Genomic DNA, 18,201 nt, shown 5'->3' with positions numbered 1-18,201 from the left:
TCCATCCATCCACCCACTAATCACCATCCACACATTATCCATCATCCATCCATGCATTCACCTACCATTATGTTTTCATTGATCCATCCATCCACTATCCATTGATCCACAAGCCATCCACTTATCCATCTATCCACCATCCATATACTTTTCTGAGCATCATCCACCATCTATTTATCCATCCATCCATTCATTCACCAACTACTATCCATCCATTTATCCATCCACTCACCCACCAACCATCCCCCACCACCCATCCATTTATCTGTTTATCCGTTCATCTACCTATCTAGCCACCTACTCACCTCTCAACCCACTAGCATTAATGGGAACCTATTCTACCAAACTGGAAACACTGGTGACCATGAGCCTGGTCCCCAAGGAGCTCAGCCGTCCTCCTAAGCCACTGTGGCCCCATGTGGTCAATGCTGGGGCAGAAAACCCTGGCTCCACAGGGGGATTATGGAGGCAGCTCACTGGATCTGAGGGGCCAGGCAAGGAGTCTCTGTGGAGGGTTCTGGAAGCTGCCTTGTGCTCAGCTAAGGGAGGAGTAGAGGAGTGTTTGGGACAAAGGGAAGGCAAGTACAGATGAGCAGGTGTGGGGGCCAAGAGGTAGAACCCCTCCATGGGGAGCAGCAGGGCTGGGGTGATGGTCGGGGTCCCTCAGCACCCCTTCCCAAGGCTGTGTCCCCACCCTCCTCCTGCCCCCGCCTGTGTAGCCCTCACCTGTGGCATTGCACGTGAGCTGAGCTGTCCCTCCCTCCAGCACTGTGACCACCTCCTCCACGTCCTCGTTCTCCATCCTGGGAGGCACTGGGAGAAGCAGAAAACAGACAGGCCAGGGTGACTGGCACCAACACTGCAGGAAGCAGAGAGCCCAGGAATCGAATCTCCTGTGCCTCAGTTTCCTTATCTCCGTGTCATTTGCTGGCTTGGCTAGGGGAACCTCTGTAGCCCTGAGTCATGGCCCTCATCAGACAAGGTGGTATGGGTGGTGTGGAGGATATCTGCCCCTTCCACTGTGGGTTAGCTCCTGCTGTTTCTGGAAAGTTCCATGGCAACTTTAGAGTGTGTGTGTGTATGTGTGTGTGTGTGTGTGTGTGTGTGTGTGTGTACATGCATGCATCTGTGCCAAAACTAGGGCTTGAACTCAGGCCCAGGACACACTCCCTTAGCTCTTTCAAAGAAAAGAGATTTTAATTTTTTGAATTTTTATTGATTGATTATTCATTTACTTGGGGGTCACTAGGACTTGAACTCAGGGCCAGGGTGCTCTCCCCTAGCTCTTTCACAGAGCAGTGGATTTAGATGAGACAACGGAAACAAAGCTTGGTTTCTCTTCCTTCCCTGCCTACCCAGAAGCTGCCCAGAAAGAGGGCAAGGATGTGGGGTGCCCAGCGGGTTGGGGCTACCACATACCCAGGACCTCCACGTTGAAGTTCCTCCGGGCTTCCCCGGCGTCATTGCGGGCCAGGCAGGAGTAGAGACCTCCATCTGCCTCCTGCACCTCTGCCAGCCTCAGCATCCAGCCACCTGTGGGAGGAGGGTGGGCACAGGCTCCTCAGGGCTCTGGGCAGCCTCTGCCCATCCACTACCGAGAACATTCCAACTAGGTCTGTGTGTGTCTGCCTCCCACAGTGTTCTGTTCCTCAGGCGGGGAAACTGAGGCCCAACACAGTAAGGAAATGGATGGAGTACACGCATCAGAATCATTGAGTTCAACTAGCAAGAACACCCTGCACACTAATGGCTCTGGGACTGCCTGGGGCTAAAAGGACAGCAACAGCCCCCCATTCTACTGAGAGGCACAGAAAAAGGCTTTCCCACACACCTCAGAGGGCAACTATCTTCCTTCAGAGGAACTATGGGGTCATCTGGGATCTGCCTGGACAGTACAGGCACACAGCACACATACCATTACTGTTATGTCTGCACCCAGAGCAGACATCACTAATGGATTGTCGTCCCCTTTTCTGTGGTCTCTGAGTTCAGAGCTGCACAGGGCACCTGGCAGCCCCTATCAAGTGTTAGGAATGATGTGTGAGGAAACACATTTGCCATCCCAAGTGGGTTGCAAGGACCAACTGAAGTCCCCAAGACATTTAGATGGGATGCTGCCTCGGTTTCCCCATTTGTTACCCAGCCATAGCCATCACAGTCCTCCTGTGAGGAGGACAAACGCTCAGACGAAGTGCTCTGATGAACATTCCTCAAATTGTGTTATTGGTTTATGGGATGCTCCAGAGGGACTAAGAGAACTTGTTTTTGCTGCAAGATGTCTCAGAACCTTTACTATGCAAATGTTCTGTGTGTGTGTGTGTGTGTGTGTAACCAGGGGGAGCTGGGCAGGAAGACTTCCCCAGACTTACTTGAATTTAATTCCGCACCTGACCAGCATTTTGGGGACCAGCCACTGGAATGTAAGTCCACCAGGCTGGCAGCTCAGAGCCAGAGATTACAGGCAGGTAAAGGGCACAGACAGGGCGAGGCCTGATTCCAGAGACACGGTCCTGGGTGGCACCTTACCTGCCAGGAGGTAGGTGCTCCCTCTTGGACTGATGGGTGCCCCATCTCGGAACCAGCGGACCTCAGGGGGTGGTACCCCTGTGGCTTCACAGAGCAGAGTCAGGGGGCTGTGCAAAGTGGCCGTGACATTGGCCAGGGGGCCCGAGTCTCCAGTGAGCTCTGGGGGAACTAGAACCAGAGAAGGAGCCATGTTTAGGGTGCAGAGAGGGCTGGGAGCGCCTGCCTGTCCCAAACCGAAGCCCTGGGGAAGGATCTGAGCAGCGACAAAACCAGAGGTGTGCGACCCCCACGGAGGGAGTGTTAGCCACCTGCTGGGTGCTGTGGGGCCTCAGTTTCCCCAAACTCTTCAAAGGGAAGCTTGAAGGACCCAATAAGAATGTGCGTAAGAATGCCCAGTCCGGTGCCCAGTGGGGAGCAAGAGCCCAGCACGGAGGCTGAAATAGCAACAAAACTGAGTTCAAATACATTCCAAAACTGCTTAGACAGAAAGTGACCCCGTCCACACTGGGTGAGACAGTCTCCCCACAGGAAGTGGCCCCGTCCACGCTGGGTGAGACAGTCTCCCCACAGGAAGTGGCTCCGTCCACGCTGGGTGAGACAGTCTCCCTGCGGGAAGACCAGAGAAGGAAAGCTCAGTGTGCAACAGATGCCGGGGCCTGGTGAGGGAGGGACATGCGGAAGCAGACTGCCAAGAACAGAGGCAGGAATAGTAAATGTGGGAGAATGCAAAGCAAGAAAGAAGAGAGAGAGAGAAGATGGAAGAGAGAAACAATGGGAGGCAGAAGGGTGGAAAAAAGAGAAATGGAGATGGAGGGAGCGAGGAAGAAAAGAAGGAAGAAAGAGGAATGAAGTAGAAAAAAGCAGGAGAGGGGGAAGGAGGGGAAAAGGAGGGAGTGGGCTGGGGAAAATCAGCCGTGTTTGGGACCACTCTTAATTTGAAGACCTGTGTTGGTGGTGTCCCTGACAGCGGCTCTCATCTTCCACCTGACTCCAGGAAGCACAGGGGTCCCAGAAGCATGGCCTGAGGACCCTGCCCGGCAATCGAGCCATCCCTGCCTGCCCGGCAATCAAGCCATCCCTGCCTGCCTGGCAATCGAGCCATCCCTTCCCTCACAGCCATGGGTCCTCACCTAGCACAGAGAGCTTGAACCTCCTCTCGGCCCTGCCAGCCACGTTCTCGGTCACGCAGAGGTAGTGCCCAGCATGGGCCTCTTGTGCGTGCTCCACACGAAGGCTCTGGCCCCGGTTCTGCAGCCACAGACCAGGCTTGGCCTTCACGGGTTGGCCATCCTTCTCCCATGACACCGTGGGCAGAGGCCTCCCTGTGGCATTGCATTCCAGGATGGCCTCCCCGTCTCGGGCCACGGAGACCTGCGTATAGGGCTCACCAGTGCCAGCGATCTGAGGGGGGACTGGGGTGGGTGAGAAGCAAGTTAGGGAACGTGGCTGGGCCACTAGAGTCATGTACTTGCCAGCCCAAGACACTGGGTGGCCACACCACCCCTCAGGCCAGGGCTCTTCTTTGCTCTCGCTGGCTATGACCTCAGTCAGGTGACCTCATCTTCTCTGTACCTCTGTTTCCCTAGAAAAGGAGTAGAACAGCACCCCAGTCCCGTCTCATAAGCCCTGGGAGTCCGGGCAGACCTGCCTTGGGGAGCAGCCTGGCATGCCCTTCTAGCTCTGTGTATATTTTCTTTCTCAAAACCACAGGCTTAACCGGTACTAGTGGCTCACACCTGTACTTCTAGCTACTCAAAAGTTTGAGATCTGAGGATTGAAGTTCAAAGCCAGCGAGAGTAGACAAATCCAGGAGATGATTATCTCCAATTAACTAAAAAATAGCGCCAGGACTGGAGGTGTGAATCAAGTAGTAAAGCATCAGCCTTGAGCAAACATGTTGAGTGAGAGCACTAGGCTTGGAGTTCAAGCCCCAGTGGTGGCCTTCCTCCTCCCACACCACCACCAAGAAGAAATAACACAGGCCCTTGAGAGTCACAGTGAGGTGGTGGCTACACTGGGCGGGGGGGGGGGGGGGGGGGGGGAGGGGGAGGTGTCTCTCCTAAGCAGCAGCCTGGTGCTTTCCTGGGATTTATTTTCCAGCATGATTTTGATGAGGCCAGATGTTTAACATCATCACCACTGGAAAAGCACGCAGAAGGTAAGGATTCGAACACGGAGGCGTTTCATCATAAACCCACAGTGCCTTCATGTTTCAACCAGAACAAGAGGCCGTTTCTTGCAGGCTGGAAGCTGAGGTGCGGTCTGGGTGGTGGGGGGGGGGCAGGAAGAGCCCTGCCCCCCGGCCCCTCCCCAGGGGCTGCTCACCGTGCACCTCCAGCCTCTGGTCCTCCCGCCCGGTCCCGGCCGCGTTCGTGCACTCGCAGGTGTACGTCCCCTCATGGGCCAGCCGCGTCCGCTCCAGGTACAGCGCGCGCCCCACCGCCAGCACGGGCTCCAGGCCGGGCCCCTCCCCAGGCAGGGGCTGACCTGGGAAGTCAGAAGCCTTATCTACTCATCCTACCTCCTGATTGTCCTCCAGGGTCCCCGTCTGAATGACACAACTGCCCGCAAGTGTCCTGGCGGAGTCCCACCCAGGTCCGGGCCTCCGGGGGGGGGGGCAGTGGGGGGAGGGGAAACCTGTCCTGTTTCTCCCTGGGCACTTCACAGGCACCCAGAGCCGACACCCAGCAAGGGTCAAGGACAGCCACGCAGAGCGTGACCTCCCCCCCCAGGAGGCGTGGGGGCGGGCATGGGTCTGTTTTGTCCACTGCTGGACAGAGCAGGGCCCGGAAGACAGGCTCTGCATCAATACGGGCTAAGTGGGTTCTGGGTGTTTACTGAGCATTTACTTTGTTCCTTGGGATTTAGCAGGGACCAAGAGGGTGCTTCTGGAGCCTTAGGTTCACGGGGGAGCGGCACAGAAGGATGGGGAGGCAGGTGGCGACCACACAGAGGCCCCCCCCCCCACCAGGCTCAGTGGGGGCTGGGCAGCGTGGCGGGCGGGGGGGGCGGGGCAGGGTCCTACCGTCCTTTCTCCAGGAGATGCTGGGGAAGGGGGCGCCCTGGCAGTCGCAGGTCAGCCTGGCAGGGTGGCCCTCGGTCACGCTCAGGGTGCGCATCTCCCTCTCCGGGAATGCTGGGGGTACTGAGACACAGCAGGGGTGAGGCTGTGCCCGGAGGGCAGCATGCTGGGGTCCCGCCGGGCCCGCCCCCCCCTCCCCGGGGACCCAGGGGCCCCGCGCCTCACCCCAGACGTTCAGGTGGAAGTGCCTCTCGGAGCGGCCCGCCTGGTTCAGGGCCTCGCAGGTGTAGAGGCCGGCGTCCCCCGGCTCCGCCCTGCCCACCTGGCGGGGAGCAGAGACCGTCCGTCCAGCCGGGGAGTGGAGAGGGGGGTCGCCACCTCGCGGAGCCCCCTCTTCCTACCTGGAGGCGGTGTGGGGGGTGTGGGGGGGGAGGGGCACCTCTGAGGTTGTGCTGTGGCTTGTCAGTGGGCTTTGGGGAGACCGGATCACGGGGGGCGGGGGCTTAGCCCCACTGGGGGTGCTGAGGGCTCTGACCTGTCCCTGTCACACGGGACTAGACGGATGCTCTTGAGAAGTGGGGAGACCCAGCCCGGCCCAGGGTGGCCACAAACCTCCAGCAGGGCCTTGTCCTGGGAGAGCTGGAGGCCGGGCCGAGGCCGCAGGGGCCTCCCGTCCTTCCTCCAGCTCAGCTCCGGGGGGGGCACCGCGTGGCTCTGGCACTCCAGGGCCACCGACTGGTTGACCACGACAGACATGTTCACCTCTTCCCCGAGGATACTGGGGGGCACTGCCAAGAGGCCGGGAGAGCATTCTCAGGGTGGAGGTGGGGCGCACAGGGCTGGCCGGCACTGCCGGAGCACAGCAGCAACCCCCGTGGAGGGAATCAGAGTAGAGGGGCCCCGGCCTCCCACCTCCTTCCCTCCGGCAGGACCTCAGCTTCCAGCTCTAAATGGAGGCTCAGGCTGGGCTAGAGAGGCGGCTAGACAGAGACCATCCTGGGGACCCCATCCCAAAGCCACCCCAGTGATGACGACACAGACCAGGGCTCTCAGGATTCCCCCCGTCTGGTGCTGGGGCTTGAACTCAGGACCTGGGCACTATCTCTGAGCTTTGTCTGCTCAAGGATGATGCTACTACTTGATCCACAGCTCCACTTCTGGGGTGTTTTCTTTGGTATGGTTTTTTGTGTTGTTTTTGGTGCTGGTTAATTGGAGACAAGAGTCTCGCACACATTTCTGTCCCGGCTGGCTTCAAACCTCGATTCTGAGATATCAGCTTCCTGAGTAGCTAGGATTATAGGGGTGACCATGGGCGCCCGGCTTCAGCTGTTTCTCATAATTGCATCTGAGCCTGTGGAGGCTGACAAGGACTCTAATTGTTTTAAAGCCTCAGTAATATGCATATATATATATGTATATATGACAAATAACACACATATATAATTTAAAGGCAAGCCCCAGAACCGCCTTTGTCCCCCAGGTAGAAGCAGCCTGGAGCTTAGTGGTTAAGAACATGGGGTCCAGGATCAGAGCTCCTGGGTGAGGGTCTTGTATCCCATCCACCGCTCGCCATGGTGGAACAACCCCGCAGATGGGGTTCAACCACCTGGGCCTCAGTTTCCTCATCTGCAGAACGGGGCTAAAGGAAGACCTTGCCTCGTGGGGCTGTCATGGGAGTGCTGCCTCCAGGAAAGACAGAACTCAAGGTGCATGTGTCCTTGTACCTAGGGCACCACGCTTCCCAGGATTCTTCTGGAGTCCCATAAAAATCCAGTGGAGGGCTGGGAATGTGGCTTAGCGGTAGAGCGCTTGCCTAGCATGCATGAAGCCCTGGGTTCCATTCCTCAGCACCACATAAACAAGAAAAGCTGGAAGTGGCGCTGTGGCTCAAGTGGTAGAGTGCTAGCCTTGAGCGAAAGCAGCTCAGGGACAGTGCGCAGGCCCTGAGTTCAAGGCCCGGGACTGGCAAGGAAAACAATAGAATCCAGTGGAAGAGCCAGGCTCCGGTGGCTCACGCCTGGAGTCCCAGGTACTCAGGAGGCTGAGATCTGAGGATAGAGGTTTGAAGCCAGCTCAGGTGGGAAGTCTCTGAGATTCTGATCTCCAATTAACCATCAAAAAGAGCCAAAAGCGGAGCGTGGAGAGTACCAAAAAGAGTGAAGAGTGTAGCAGAGTGCCAAGAAAAACTCAGTGACAATACCAGGCCCTGAGTTCAAGTCCCAGGACTACCACATACATGTACACACGGACACTCGAAATCCACTGGAGGAATTGACATCAGCAACCTTCTAGGTATGTTGAGCCAGCCCAGTGAATCTCCAGGACAGCAGGGACTCTTCTTCCCGATTATACAGAAGCAAAGCCTGAGCTCAAGGTCACGGAGACCTGATTTGAACCCCAAGGGCACGACGCCAAAAGCCAGCCTGACAGCGTCCCAGACCGTGGGGCTCCTGGGCGCGCAGGGCCACCTGCCTGCCACCCATAAGCTGGCGCGCCCAGGACAGGCTCAGGGCTCAGCCCGCCCTGCAGGGAGGCAGCCCTGGATTGGGTGGGTGCCTCCTCTCTTGCTCCGGATGTCCCCGGGACACCCCGCCCCTCTTTGAGGTCCTCCCGGCCTGACTCACTGTGCACCAGCAGGACGGCGTCCCTGCGGTCCTCGCCCACGGCGCTGACGGCCACGCACGAGTAGCTGCCCGAGTCGGAAGCCCGGGCACTGGCCAAGGTGAGGACCCGGCCCCCGGGGAAGACCTGTGGGGGCACACGGAGTCCCCGTGAGATGAGGAAGAGCACCAGTGCGTGCGTGCCTCAACAGCCTGGCTGAGACCCCAGAGCTCCTGTGACCCGGGAGAGTCCACGGCGCCACGGGCCACGTGGGACCACGGGGTTCCCTGAAATGTGGCCGGCGTGAATTAAGAGAGGCTGCAGACGCAAAATCCCTAACGGAGCGCAACGTTAGTGAGGACGAAGGACGAAGCCAGGGGCCAACGCCTCACGCCTGTAATTCCAGCCACTCAGGAGGCTGAGCTCTGAGGATCCTGGTTCAAAGCCCAATGAACCACCAGAAAGCTGGAAGTGGATGGGAGTGGCACTGTGGCTCAAGTGAGAGAGCGCCAGCTTTGAGCAAAAAACAACAACTCAGGGACAGCACCCGGGCCCCAAGTTCAAACCCCAGCACCATAAAGAGAAGGAAGGAAAGAAAGAAAAATGCCCCGTTCATGATCTTTCTATTGCTCCTAGGAGGAACTACATTCGAAACATTAGATTAGCGGACACACTGAAACTGGTTTCATCTATTTGTTTTGCATTCGTTTAGAGAAAACTTCAATTGGCACCTGTGGAAAGCATGCTAAGTCCCCCACCCCACCCCCATGCCAGCCTGGGGCTTGAACTCAGAGCCTGGATGCTGTTCCTGAGCTTCTTTGTTCAAGGAGGGCAGTCTACCACTTGAGCCACAGGCTCTGTTTTTGTTGGGCAGTGCCCACCCCCCCCCAGTTCCCAGGACCTCTGACCTCTGCTCTCCAGCATGGTGAGCCAGGCCCCCCAGCCCTACTGACCTGGAGCCCGGGGGTCCCCGTGGCAGACACAGGGTTCCCATCCTTCAGCCACACCAGCGTGGGGCTGGGGGCACCGGAGGCGTGGCAGGTCAGCCGGACGGGGGTGCCAAGCAGGACGGGGCCTGGCAGGCTGGGAGGCAGCGTGATTCGGGGGGGCACTGCAGGGCGAGGGGGGGCACAGGACACGGACTGAGCCCCACGGTGGGGAACGTGAGTCGAGTTCCACGGGAGCACACATCACACACGAAAGCCTCGGCCAGCAATGGGGACCCGGGCAGCCAGACCTCAGTCCCCCCTAGAACTAGAGGCTAAAGGCTTCTACTAATGGGAAACTGAGGCTGAGGAAACGAGAGGTCATCACCTCACCAGGGGCCCCTGGTCCCTTCCCTCCTCCCCTCTGTCTCAGGCTCTCAGGATAAAGACCATTCTCCCTCATGGCTCCCACGTCCGCCCCACGGCCTTGGGGCCCTTCTCTTATTCTGTAATTCGCTGGCTCCCCGGCCTTTCAGTGTCTCTAACTCCCCAGGTTCCGTGGCCTCGAGCCTTGCAGGCCTCGGTCTAGGTGTCTTGCCGTCAGACAGCTCCTGTGTGCCCCAGTGTGTAAAGCTGGGTGTGTTTAGTAGCTCCCGACACAATTATGCCATGAGAAATGGTAGATTCCTGTATCTGTCACCAGACTGAACACGATTCAGGACTTCAGCGCCACAATCTTGGTCAGTTAGACGAAGGAGAGAGGAAGGAATCGGTGCTTAGATGGGTGGGTTGGATGGATGGATGGATGGATGGATGACTGAATATTTGCATATGGGAATGGAAGGAAGGTCAGGTGGTAGAAGAACTGAGGGTTATTTGGGACGAGTTAGTTGAATTAATGAATGGACAGTTGCGTAAACAAATGGGAGGACGACTGGATAGTTGGATGGGTGGACAACGAAAGGATAAATGGACAGATGTGTGGCGAGTAGGAGATGGATGGATGAGCAGATAGATGAATGGGTAGACAAGTAGAAGATGGAGAGGTGAGAGCGACTGACAAGTGGAAGGCAAGACGCCCTTCGGGGGAAGAGTCCCTGCAGTCCCAGGGCAGCTCACCATTGACCCGTAGGCCGTACTGCAGCTCTGTGCTGCCCGCCACGTTGGACGCCACGCAGCGGTAGCTCCCAGCGTCTGCGAGCTGGGCGCGCTCAATGTGCAGGGTTCTCCCATCCGCGGACACCACCAGCTCAGCCCGGGCAGCGGCAGGCTGGCCATCCTTGAACCAGGAGACATCTGGGGAAGAGCAGAGATGTCCGGGAGAGCTGCTGGCACTCGGGCTCTGCTGGCATAGGAAGCTTCCAGGGTGTCTACACTGCCCCGATGCTAGACAATGCCAGAGCCGCCTGAGGGCCCGAAAGGGACCGGGGTGGCCGGAATTAGGGAGAGGCAGGCCCTGGCTCAGGGAGGCTCTCAGGAGATTGTGGTCCACCCACACAGCAGTTCCACCTTTGGGGGGCTTACCCCCAAACACCACCTGGAACTTGCTGGGGCTCCATGAGAGGGGCACCCCCAAGGGGCACCTGGGCCTTCCTCCTGGGTCCCCAGGAGACTCAGGGCAGGGACTGGCTGGTTCCCCATATGACGGCAGCGGGGTGTGGCAGTGCTGTGGCTGCCTTGTGCGGTAGGACTTGTGCAGGAGGAGGGATTCTGCCAAGGGCAGGGGGACGTTTACCAGGAGGGGGTACACCCGAAGCCAGACACTCCAAGGTCACCGAGGCATTCTCCAGCACAGCCCTGTTGAGTGGCCCTGGCTCAATGTTGGGGGGCACTGGGGGGGATAAGAAGAGACCCTGCTTGGTGAGCGTCAAGCCCATCCCAGCCTCCCTGGGGGTCCCCTGGCCCCTGCCTTCCCAAAGGGTCCTGGTGATGAGGCCCCACGACGCTCGCGTTCTGGGACTGGGAGGCCTGGAAACCAGGAGTCCTGCGCATGCGCACGGATCGAGACCAAGAACCTGTCCTGGACCAGGAAGCCTGCGCATGCGCACCAAACGACACCAAGAACCTGTCCTGGACCAGGAAGCCTGCGCATGCGCACCAAACGACACCAAGAACCTGTCCTGGACCAGGAGGCCTGCGCATGCGCACGGATTGAGACACGGGCATGAGCATGCGCATGGAACGAGTCCAAAAACCTACCCTGGACCAGGAGACCTGTGCATGCGCACAGAACAAAACAAGAGCATGTGCATATGCTTGTGCATGGAACGAGAGCCAGAACATGTTCTGGACAAAGAGGCCTGCGCATGCACTCAGAACGAGACCAAGATGAAGAGCAATGGCTTAAAATGTCCCCTGCCCTCACACCCTCTGTCCCCGAGGGAACGTTGTCCCCAGTCCCCAGCTCAGTGGGAGCTGGAATTCCTCACAGCCACAGAGTGACCCACAGCAGGGGTGTAAGTGAGCAGCAGCAGACCCAGGACCCATCACCGAGGGGTGTGTGTGTGTGTGTGTATCACTGTCCCAGGCACTGGTTAAGGCTTTCATTGTAACACATGTGCACCACGGTAATTTCCAAACCTCCTCCTCCTCCCAACCGGGGTTGCCAGCCCCCAGAGCCTCCCCAGAATCACCCACCCCCCCCCAGGCTGGGCCTGGCCGGCACCGACCGCGTCCTCACCCAGGACCTTCAGTGCCACGTCCCTCTTGCTCTCCCCCGCCGGGCTGGAGGCAGCGCAGGTGTAGATGCCTTCATCCCTCAGGTCTGCTTTCTCAATCTGGGGGGTAGGGGAGGTCACAGAACCAAGGACTGGGTGACAGACAGAGCTGGGGCAGGGGGGTGACCCCCAGGGACAGCGCCAGTGCGGCTCTGGGAGGGAGCGATGGCCCAGGGCCCAGATTCGAGGTGGTTCTCGGATCTCTGTCCCGCGCCTCCTCTGACAGCCCAGGCACCTGTCAGGAGGCGATCCCGCGACCCTGGGACCTGAGCCTGGCTGAGGGCCCCTTCTCTTCCAGGCCCAGCATGCCAGGGGACCCCAAGCATGCCCCAGTGCCCCTGCTGAGAGGACTCTGTGCCCTTCCCACCTTCAGACGGCCAAGGCTCACCCAAGGGCACCAAGACCCAGAAGAACAGCCCCTCTGCTTGTGCCAGCTGTTCCTGAACGCACCTGCAGGTGGCCCCCCGAGGTGGCCAGGGCCACCCCGTCCTTCCACCAGCGGAGGCTGGGGGCAGGCACGCCAGCCCCCACACACTGGAGGGTCACTGGCTGCAGGAAAGGGGCCGTGATGTTCTCCCCGCCAACAATGTGCACTGACGGGAGCTCTGTAGGAGTCGGGACAGACCGGGGTCAGCGGGGCCCTGCCACCCTCTAACGGTGAAGAGCTGGCTTCTCTCTCCCCGCTCTCCCTCCAAACACGTGGATGGGGAAAGGAGAGCTGGGCTGGGAACCAGCCAAGCAGTTCTTTCCCTCTATGCATCCACCCATCAACTCATCTCCCATCCATCTATCCACCCATTCATGTCTCCATCCATTTACCCATCCTTCAATCCACTCATCATCTACCTATCCGCTCATCCATCTACCCACCCAACTGCCCACCTTCCCATCCATCAATCCACTCATCACCCACCTGTTCATCTAGCCATCCATCCATCTAGCCATTTATCTACTTACCCATCCACCCATCTATCTATCTAACCCTACCTATCTAACCATCCAACCAACCATGCAATCAACCAGTCATCCATCCGTCAGCCACCAGTTGTTTATCCAGCCAGCCAGCCAATTACCCATCCATCCTTCATCCAATCAACCCCTCCTCCATCCACCCAACCACCATATGTGCTTGCATGTGTGCTGAGCCTCTACTCTGTGCCCAGAACTGTTCTTGGTCTCTAGATACACCAGAGAAAAGCAGCCTGGGTGCTGTCTTCCCAGTGCTCACAGGGAGGGGAGCAGAGAGAGAGCCACACAAATGGGCTATGGCCATGAGAAGCTGGGCAGTGCACATAAGAAAACACAGGGGTCCAGGAAGGCTTCCTGGAGAAAAGGATGCTTCAGGACAGACTTGAAAGAGAGGGATCGGGCTGGGAATATGGCCTAGTGGCAGAGTGCTCGCCTCGTATACATGAAGCCCTGGGTTCGATTCCCCAGCACCACTTATATAGAAAAGGCCAGAAGTGGCGCTGTGGCTCAAGTGGCAGAGTGCTAGCCTTGAGCAAAAAGAAGCCAGGGACAGCGCTCAGGCCCTGAGTTCAAGCCCCAGGACTGGCAAAAAGGAAAAAGAGGGAGAAGTGGAGAGAGCGAGCGTTGACGTAGTTGAAGAACCGAGGGACGCTCTGCGTGGAGAGGAGGGGGCTGGGGCCACGGCTGGATAGGACAGGTGGCCAGTGCAGTGCCACCCAGGGGCGACTGGCCCTAGCCCTCCCCCATCCGTCCCGTGCGCCCGCCCCGGCCCCCGAGCTTCCCGCCAGGGCATCCGCTCACCATGCACCGTCAGCTCCACCTCGGCCCCCGCCGTGCCCGCCTCGTTGGTGGCCTGGCAGGCGAAGAGGCCGGCGTGGCCGGGCTCCACGTGCTCGATGCGCAGGGCGGCCCCCTGCGGGCTCACCCGCACCCCGGCCAGCTCGGCGGCCGGGCGGCCGTTCTGCAGCCACCTGAGGTGGGCGGAGAGGAAGCGGGGTCGGCCCTCCCCACCGGGGGCCCCCGGCCCTGGGCGTCGCCTGCCCCCGCCCCAGCCCCAGTGCCCTGCACGCACCGGACGCGGGGCATCGGGGAGCCCGAGGCTTGGCACGGGAGGTCCAGCGACTGTCCGGCGACGGCGGTCACCTGGCCCACGCCTTCAGCCACCAGGAGCTGCGGGGGCACTGAGGGCGGCACACAGCATGAGGGGCAAACCCCTGCCTCAGTTTCCCCTCCAAGCCTCCCCCCACAGGCGCAGGCCTGCTTCACGCCTGCCTCCGGCCTCTTTTTCTGCCTTCTCTCTGGCAGCGTTTGTCCTGGTGGACAGAGCCGGGACCCCCACCTACGGGTGGCGTGGCCTGTGTGGGCGCGGTGGGCTCACCCTGCACGTCGAGGCTGTACTGCAGCACGGCCTCGCCGGCGGCACTGCTGGCCACGCAGCTGTAGAGGCCCCGGTTCGCCTCCCCGGGGGGGTCCAGCCGCAGCGCGCCATCCGCCTCCAGCCACGTGCTGTTGCTCGGGGTCACCGGCAGCCCCTCATGCTGCCAGGAGATGGCGGGGGGTGGGTGGCCTCGGGCCACACACTCCAGGGCCACGGGCCTCCCCGCCACGGCCTGCACCGCATACGGGCCTCCGCCAGCGCCCTCGATGGTGGGGGGGACTGGGGGAGAGGCAGCGGCTGCTCAGGGACCCCACGCCCCACATCTCTGCCCAGACGCTGCCTCCTCCCGGGCGCCTGTCCCAGCCCATGTCTGGGACGCAACGGAGCCCGGACGGCATGGCTCTGGGGACTGGGGTTGGGCAGTCGTACTCAGCAGGGACATGCTTTTGGGGTGTCACTGCTGGGTACAAAACCCAGGGCCTGGGTGCTGTCCCTGAGCTTCTCCCCTCAAGGCCGGCGCTCTGCCACTCGCGCCCCAGACCTGCAAGTTTGGACCTGTGCCCACTGCCCACGCGGCCCGGCAGGAGCACGGAGCTTCCTCCCTGCATTGGGGTGGGGGGCAGTGTGCCCCAAGTTGTGAAGTTGGTAGAGCCACTCCCCGGCCCTGCCCCCAGCCCGCCTCCCCTCCCCGGCCCCGCCCCCAGCCCGCCGCCCCTCCCCTGCCCCGCCCCCAGCCCTCTGCCCCGCCCCGGCCCTCGGGCCCCAGCCCGCCTCCCCGGCCCCGCCCCCAGCCCGCCTCCCCGGCCCCGCCCCCAGCCCGCCGCCCCTCCCCGGCCCCGCCCCCAGCCCGCCGCCCCTCCCCGGCCCCGCCCCCAGCCCGCCTCCCCGGCCCCGCCTCCAGCCCGCCTCCCAGGCCCCGCCCCCAGCCCACCGCCCCTCCCCGGCCCCGCCCCCAGCCCGCCTCCCCTCCCCGGCCCCGCCCCCAGCCCACCGCCCCTCCCCGGCCCCGCCCCCAGCCCGCCGCCCCTCCCGTGCCCGCCTCACCGTACACCTCCAGCCGGGTGGCCTTCTCGGTGACGCCCGCGGGGTTGCTGGCCAGGCAGGTGTAGAGGCCCGCGTCGGAGCCCCGCGCCCGGCCCAGCTGCAGCTGCCGCCCGCCCCTGGCGTAGACGGCCCGGGCGCTGGCGGGCAGCGGGGCGCCGTCCTTGAACCAGGCGATGTCGGGAGCGGGCGCGCCTCGGGCCTCGCACGGGAGCCGCGCCGCCTGCCCCTCCATCACCAACACCTCGCCCGTCTCGTTTGAGCCCCAGATGGTGGGGGGCGCTGAGGACGAGGGTGCTGGTCACCGGCTGCACCCCCCCCACCCCTGGCGCCCCCCACCATGCTGGGCCAGGAGCAAGCGGGGTGGGAGCTCTGGACCCACGTGGCCTCTAACTCACTGGAGGACCCCAGCCCCTCTCTCAGCCTCAGTTTCCCCGACTGTGGAGGGATTTGACCCGGGCTGTTTTGGGGGAGGGCCCCCACCGAGGGCCGGCTGTGTTCTGCAGCTGCACGGAAGGGCTCTGCCCGGGGTCACTGTGCCCCCCGCCTTGCTCGCCTGCCTGCCCAGTCAGCCCCCCGGAGCACCCAGGGCCGGCAGGTGCGGGGCGGCTGGGCTGCCGGGGGCTCATGCCCGCAGTGCCCACCTCCTTCCACTGAGGGCAAATGTCCTGCCTTCCCATGCATGGCTGCGAGATGACACAGCTCTGGGAGTAAAGATGTCCTGGGCTGGGCTCGGTGGCTCATGCCTGTAATCCCAGCCTTAGCAAAACGTGAACAAGACCCTCGTCTCATCCAACAAGCTGACACTTAACACATTAAATGAATATAATAATAAGCCAGGCACGGTGGCTCCTATCTGTTTTTTTTTTTTTTGTTTTTTTTTGTTTTTTTTTTTTTTTTTTTTGCCAGTCCTGGGCCTTGGACTCAGGGCCTGAGCACTGTCCCTGGCTTCTTCCCGCTCAAGGCTAGCACTCTGCCACTTGAGCCACAGCGCCGCTTCTGGCCATTTTCTGTATATGTGGTGCTGGGGAATCGAACCTAGGGCCTCGTGTATCCGAGGCAGGCACTCTTGCCACTAGGCTATATCCCCAGCCCCACGGTGGCTCCTATCTGTAATCCGAGCTGCTCAAGGAAGTCAAGACCTGAGGACTGCAGTTCAAACCCAGCCTGGGCAGGAAAGTCTCAAACTCTGATCTCCAATAAATTACCAAAGGGAAAAAAAAAAGCCAGAACTGGAGCTGTGGTTCAGGCGGTAGAGCTCTGCCCTCGAGCAGGAAGAGCTAAGGGCCAGCGCAGGACTCTGAGTTCAAGCCCGGTACTGGCACACACACACAAAAAAAAGTCATGACTGTGTGGGGCGCAGAAGCAAGCTAAGAAGCAGAATCTGGGAGCCCCGAGTCCCCAGCCCTCCCCCCCCCGCCCCGTCCCTCCCCAAGGCGTTGCCCTGGGCCCCCCACCCCCAGGCAGTGACACAGGGCGGGGCGGGGCTCACTGTGGACTCTGAGCCGGAAGTCCTTGGTCTGCTGGCCGGCCGGGCTGAAGGCCACGCACTGGTACCGCCCCTCGTCGCCCAGGTGACTGCTGGTGATCCTGAGAAGCTGGCCGTCCTCCTGGAGCTGGACGTGAGGGTCTCCGGGAAGGACAGGCCTGGGGAGACGCCATCCACAAGCGTCCACCAGGGGACAAATACTCCACGGTGCGCCCATCTGGTGGACTATTACTCAGCCATCAAAAGGAGCGACCCTTGCTACCACGTGACCCCCAAACTGAGCCAAAAGAAGGCAGACCCCAAGGCCATGGGTGGTTTGACCTCATTTACGTGAAATGTCCAGGATGGGAAGCCAGCCTGCCGCCAGGGCCAAGGGGGACGGGGAGGGCGAGGAGCACCTGATGGTGCTCCCTCGGAGGAGGAGGAGGATGGGCCGGGGTGGAGAGGGGGAGGAGGCAGGCTCCAGAATTCGATGGTGACCAGGAATGCACAGAGCTCTGCATACATTACATCAACGCCCTTCATTACCTGTGGTGTGACTGTGTGCTTTATGTAACATGTATGCACTACTACCTAGCTGTATCCATCTGCATATCTGTTATCTGTCATGCACGGGTCTTCAGATATCTTCCTATTATGGATGCGTCTTTTTTTTGTGCTGGTCCTGGGGCTTGAACTCAGGGCCTGGACGCTGTCCCTGAGCATGCTTTCTTGCTCAAGGGTGGCGCTCTACCACTGGTGCTACAGCTCCACTTCTGGCCTTTCTGGTCTTCTCACAGACTTAAGACCTCAGCCTCCTGAGCAGCTGGGATTCCAGGCGGGAGCCGCCGCGCCCGGCCTGTCTTTCTTGGCAGTGTCTCCTTGTGGTGCCGCCGCCTACTGCCCACAGGCAGCCCCTGCCAGGGCTGCCAGCTTCCCTCAGACCCCCCCCCCCAGACCCTCACACACACACTGCTGGGGGCGGGGCACTCACTGCCCGTCCTTGGTCCACTCCAGCTGGGGTGCGGGGACCCCGGAAGCCCGGCACTCCAGCTCCACGTCAGCCCCGGCCAGGCCCAGCACCTCCTGGGTAGCCTCAGCTCCCAGGACTGAAGGAGGAACTGGGGAGGCGGAGAGAGAGAAATGGCTCAGGTTTGCCAGCTCTGCTGACCACAGGGCCTTTGTCTATGCTGACCCCCCTGCCAACACAGGCCCCCCATTTCCCCCTCCACCCCACTCTGGGCTCCCAGCAGCTGCACTGCTGTTGTGGCTCTGTCACAAGTGACCACTGTGCGTCCCTGGGCAGTAGGCTCTGTGGGGACACGGACACCCCCCACCAGCCCCACTCACTGAGCACCAGGAGGTGGAAGTCCCTCTGGGCGCTCCCGGCCCGGTTCTCTGCCCGGCAGGAGTAGCGGCCGGCGTGGTCCTCCTGGACCCCGGGGAAGTGGAGGGTCCGCGCCCCATCCAGGAGGCGGTGGCCCCCTGCCTCGGGGATCTGTGCATACCCAGCCAGAGGCGGCGGGGGACACCAGCAGGGGAAACTGAGGGCA

General features: G+C 60.8%; 1 protein-coding gene across 1 annotated transcript in view; it reads right to left on the bottom strand.

Annotated features, from left to right (window-relative positions):
- Hmcn2 (hemicentin 2) overlaps nt 1-18,201 on the bottom strand; it is a 101,761-nt gene that overhangs the window by 38,556 nt on the left and 45,004 nt on the right. Inside the window, 21 exon segments of the mRNA XM_048345035.1 lie at nt 727-813; nt 1,420-1,533; nt 2,527-2,694; nt 3,657-3,938; nt 4,852-5,013; nt 5,552-5,671; nt 5,774-5,870; nt 6,161-6,336; nt 8,173-8,296; nt 9,103-9,260; nt 10,195-10,371; nt 10,811-10,906; nt 11,756-11,852; nt 12,243-12,397; nt 13,563-13,732; nt 13,834-13,942; nt 14,140-14,418; nt 15,184-15,462; nt 16,673-16,827; nt 17,643-17,769; nt 17,999-18,146. Of these exon segments, the coding sequence (XP_048200992.1) occupies nt 727-813; nt 1,420-1,533; nt 2,527-2,694; nt 3,657-3,938; nt 4,852-5,013; nt 5,552-5,671; nt 5,774-5,870; nt 6,161-6,336; nt 8,173-8,296; nt 9,103-9,260; nt 10,195-10,371; nt 10,811-10,906; nt 11,756-11,852; nt 12,243-12,397; nt 13,563-13,732; nt 13,834-13,942; nt 14,140-14,418; nt 15,184-15,462; nt 16,673-16,827; nt 17,643-17,769; nt 17,999-18,146 (3,280 nt within the window).

Source organism: Perognathus longimembris, chromosome 1, assembly GCF_023159225.1.
Source record: "Perognathus longimembris pacificus isolate PPM17 chromosome 1, ASM2315922v1, whole genome shotgun sequence".
Lineage (NCBI taxonomy): Eukaryota > Metazoa > Chordata > Mammalia > Rodentia > Heteromyidae > Perognathus > Perognathus longimembris.
This window is presented reverse-complemented; position numbering and strand designations above follow the sequence as displayed.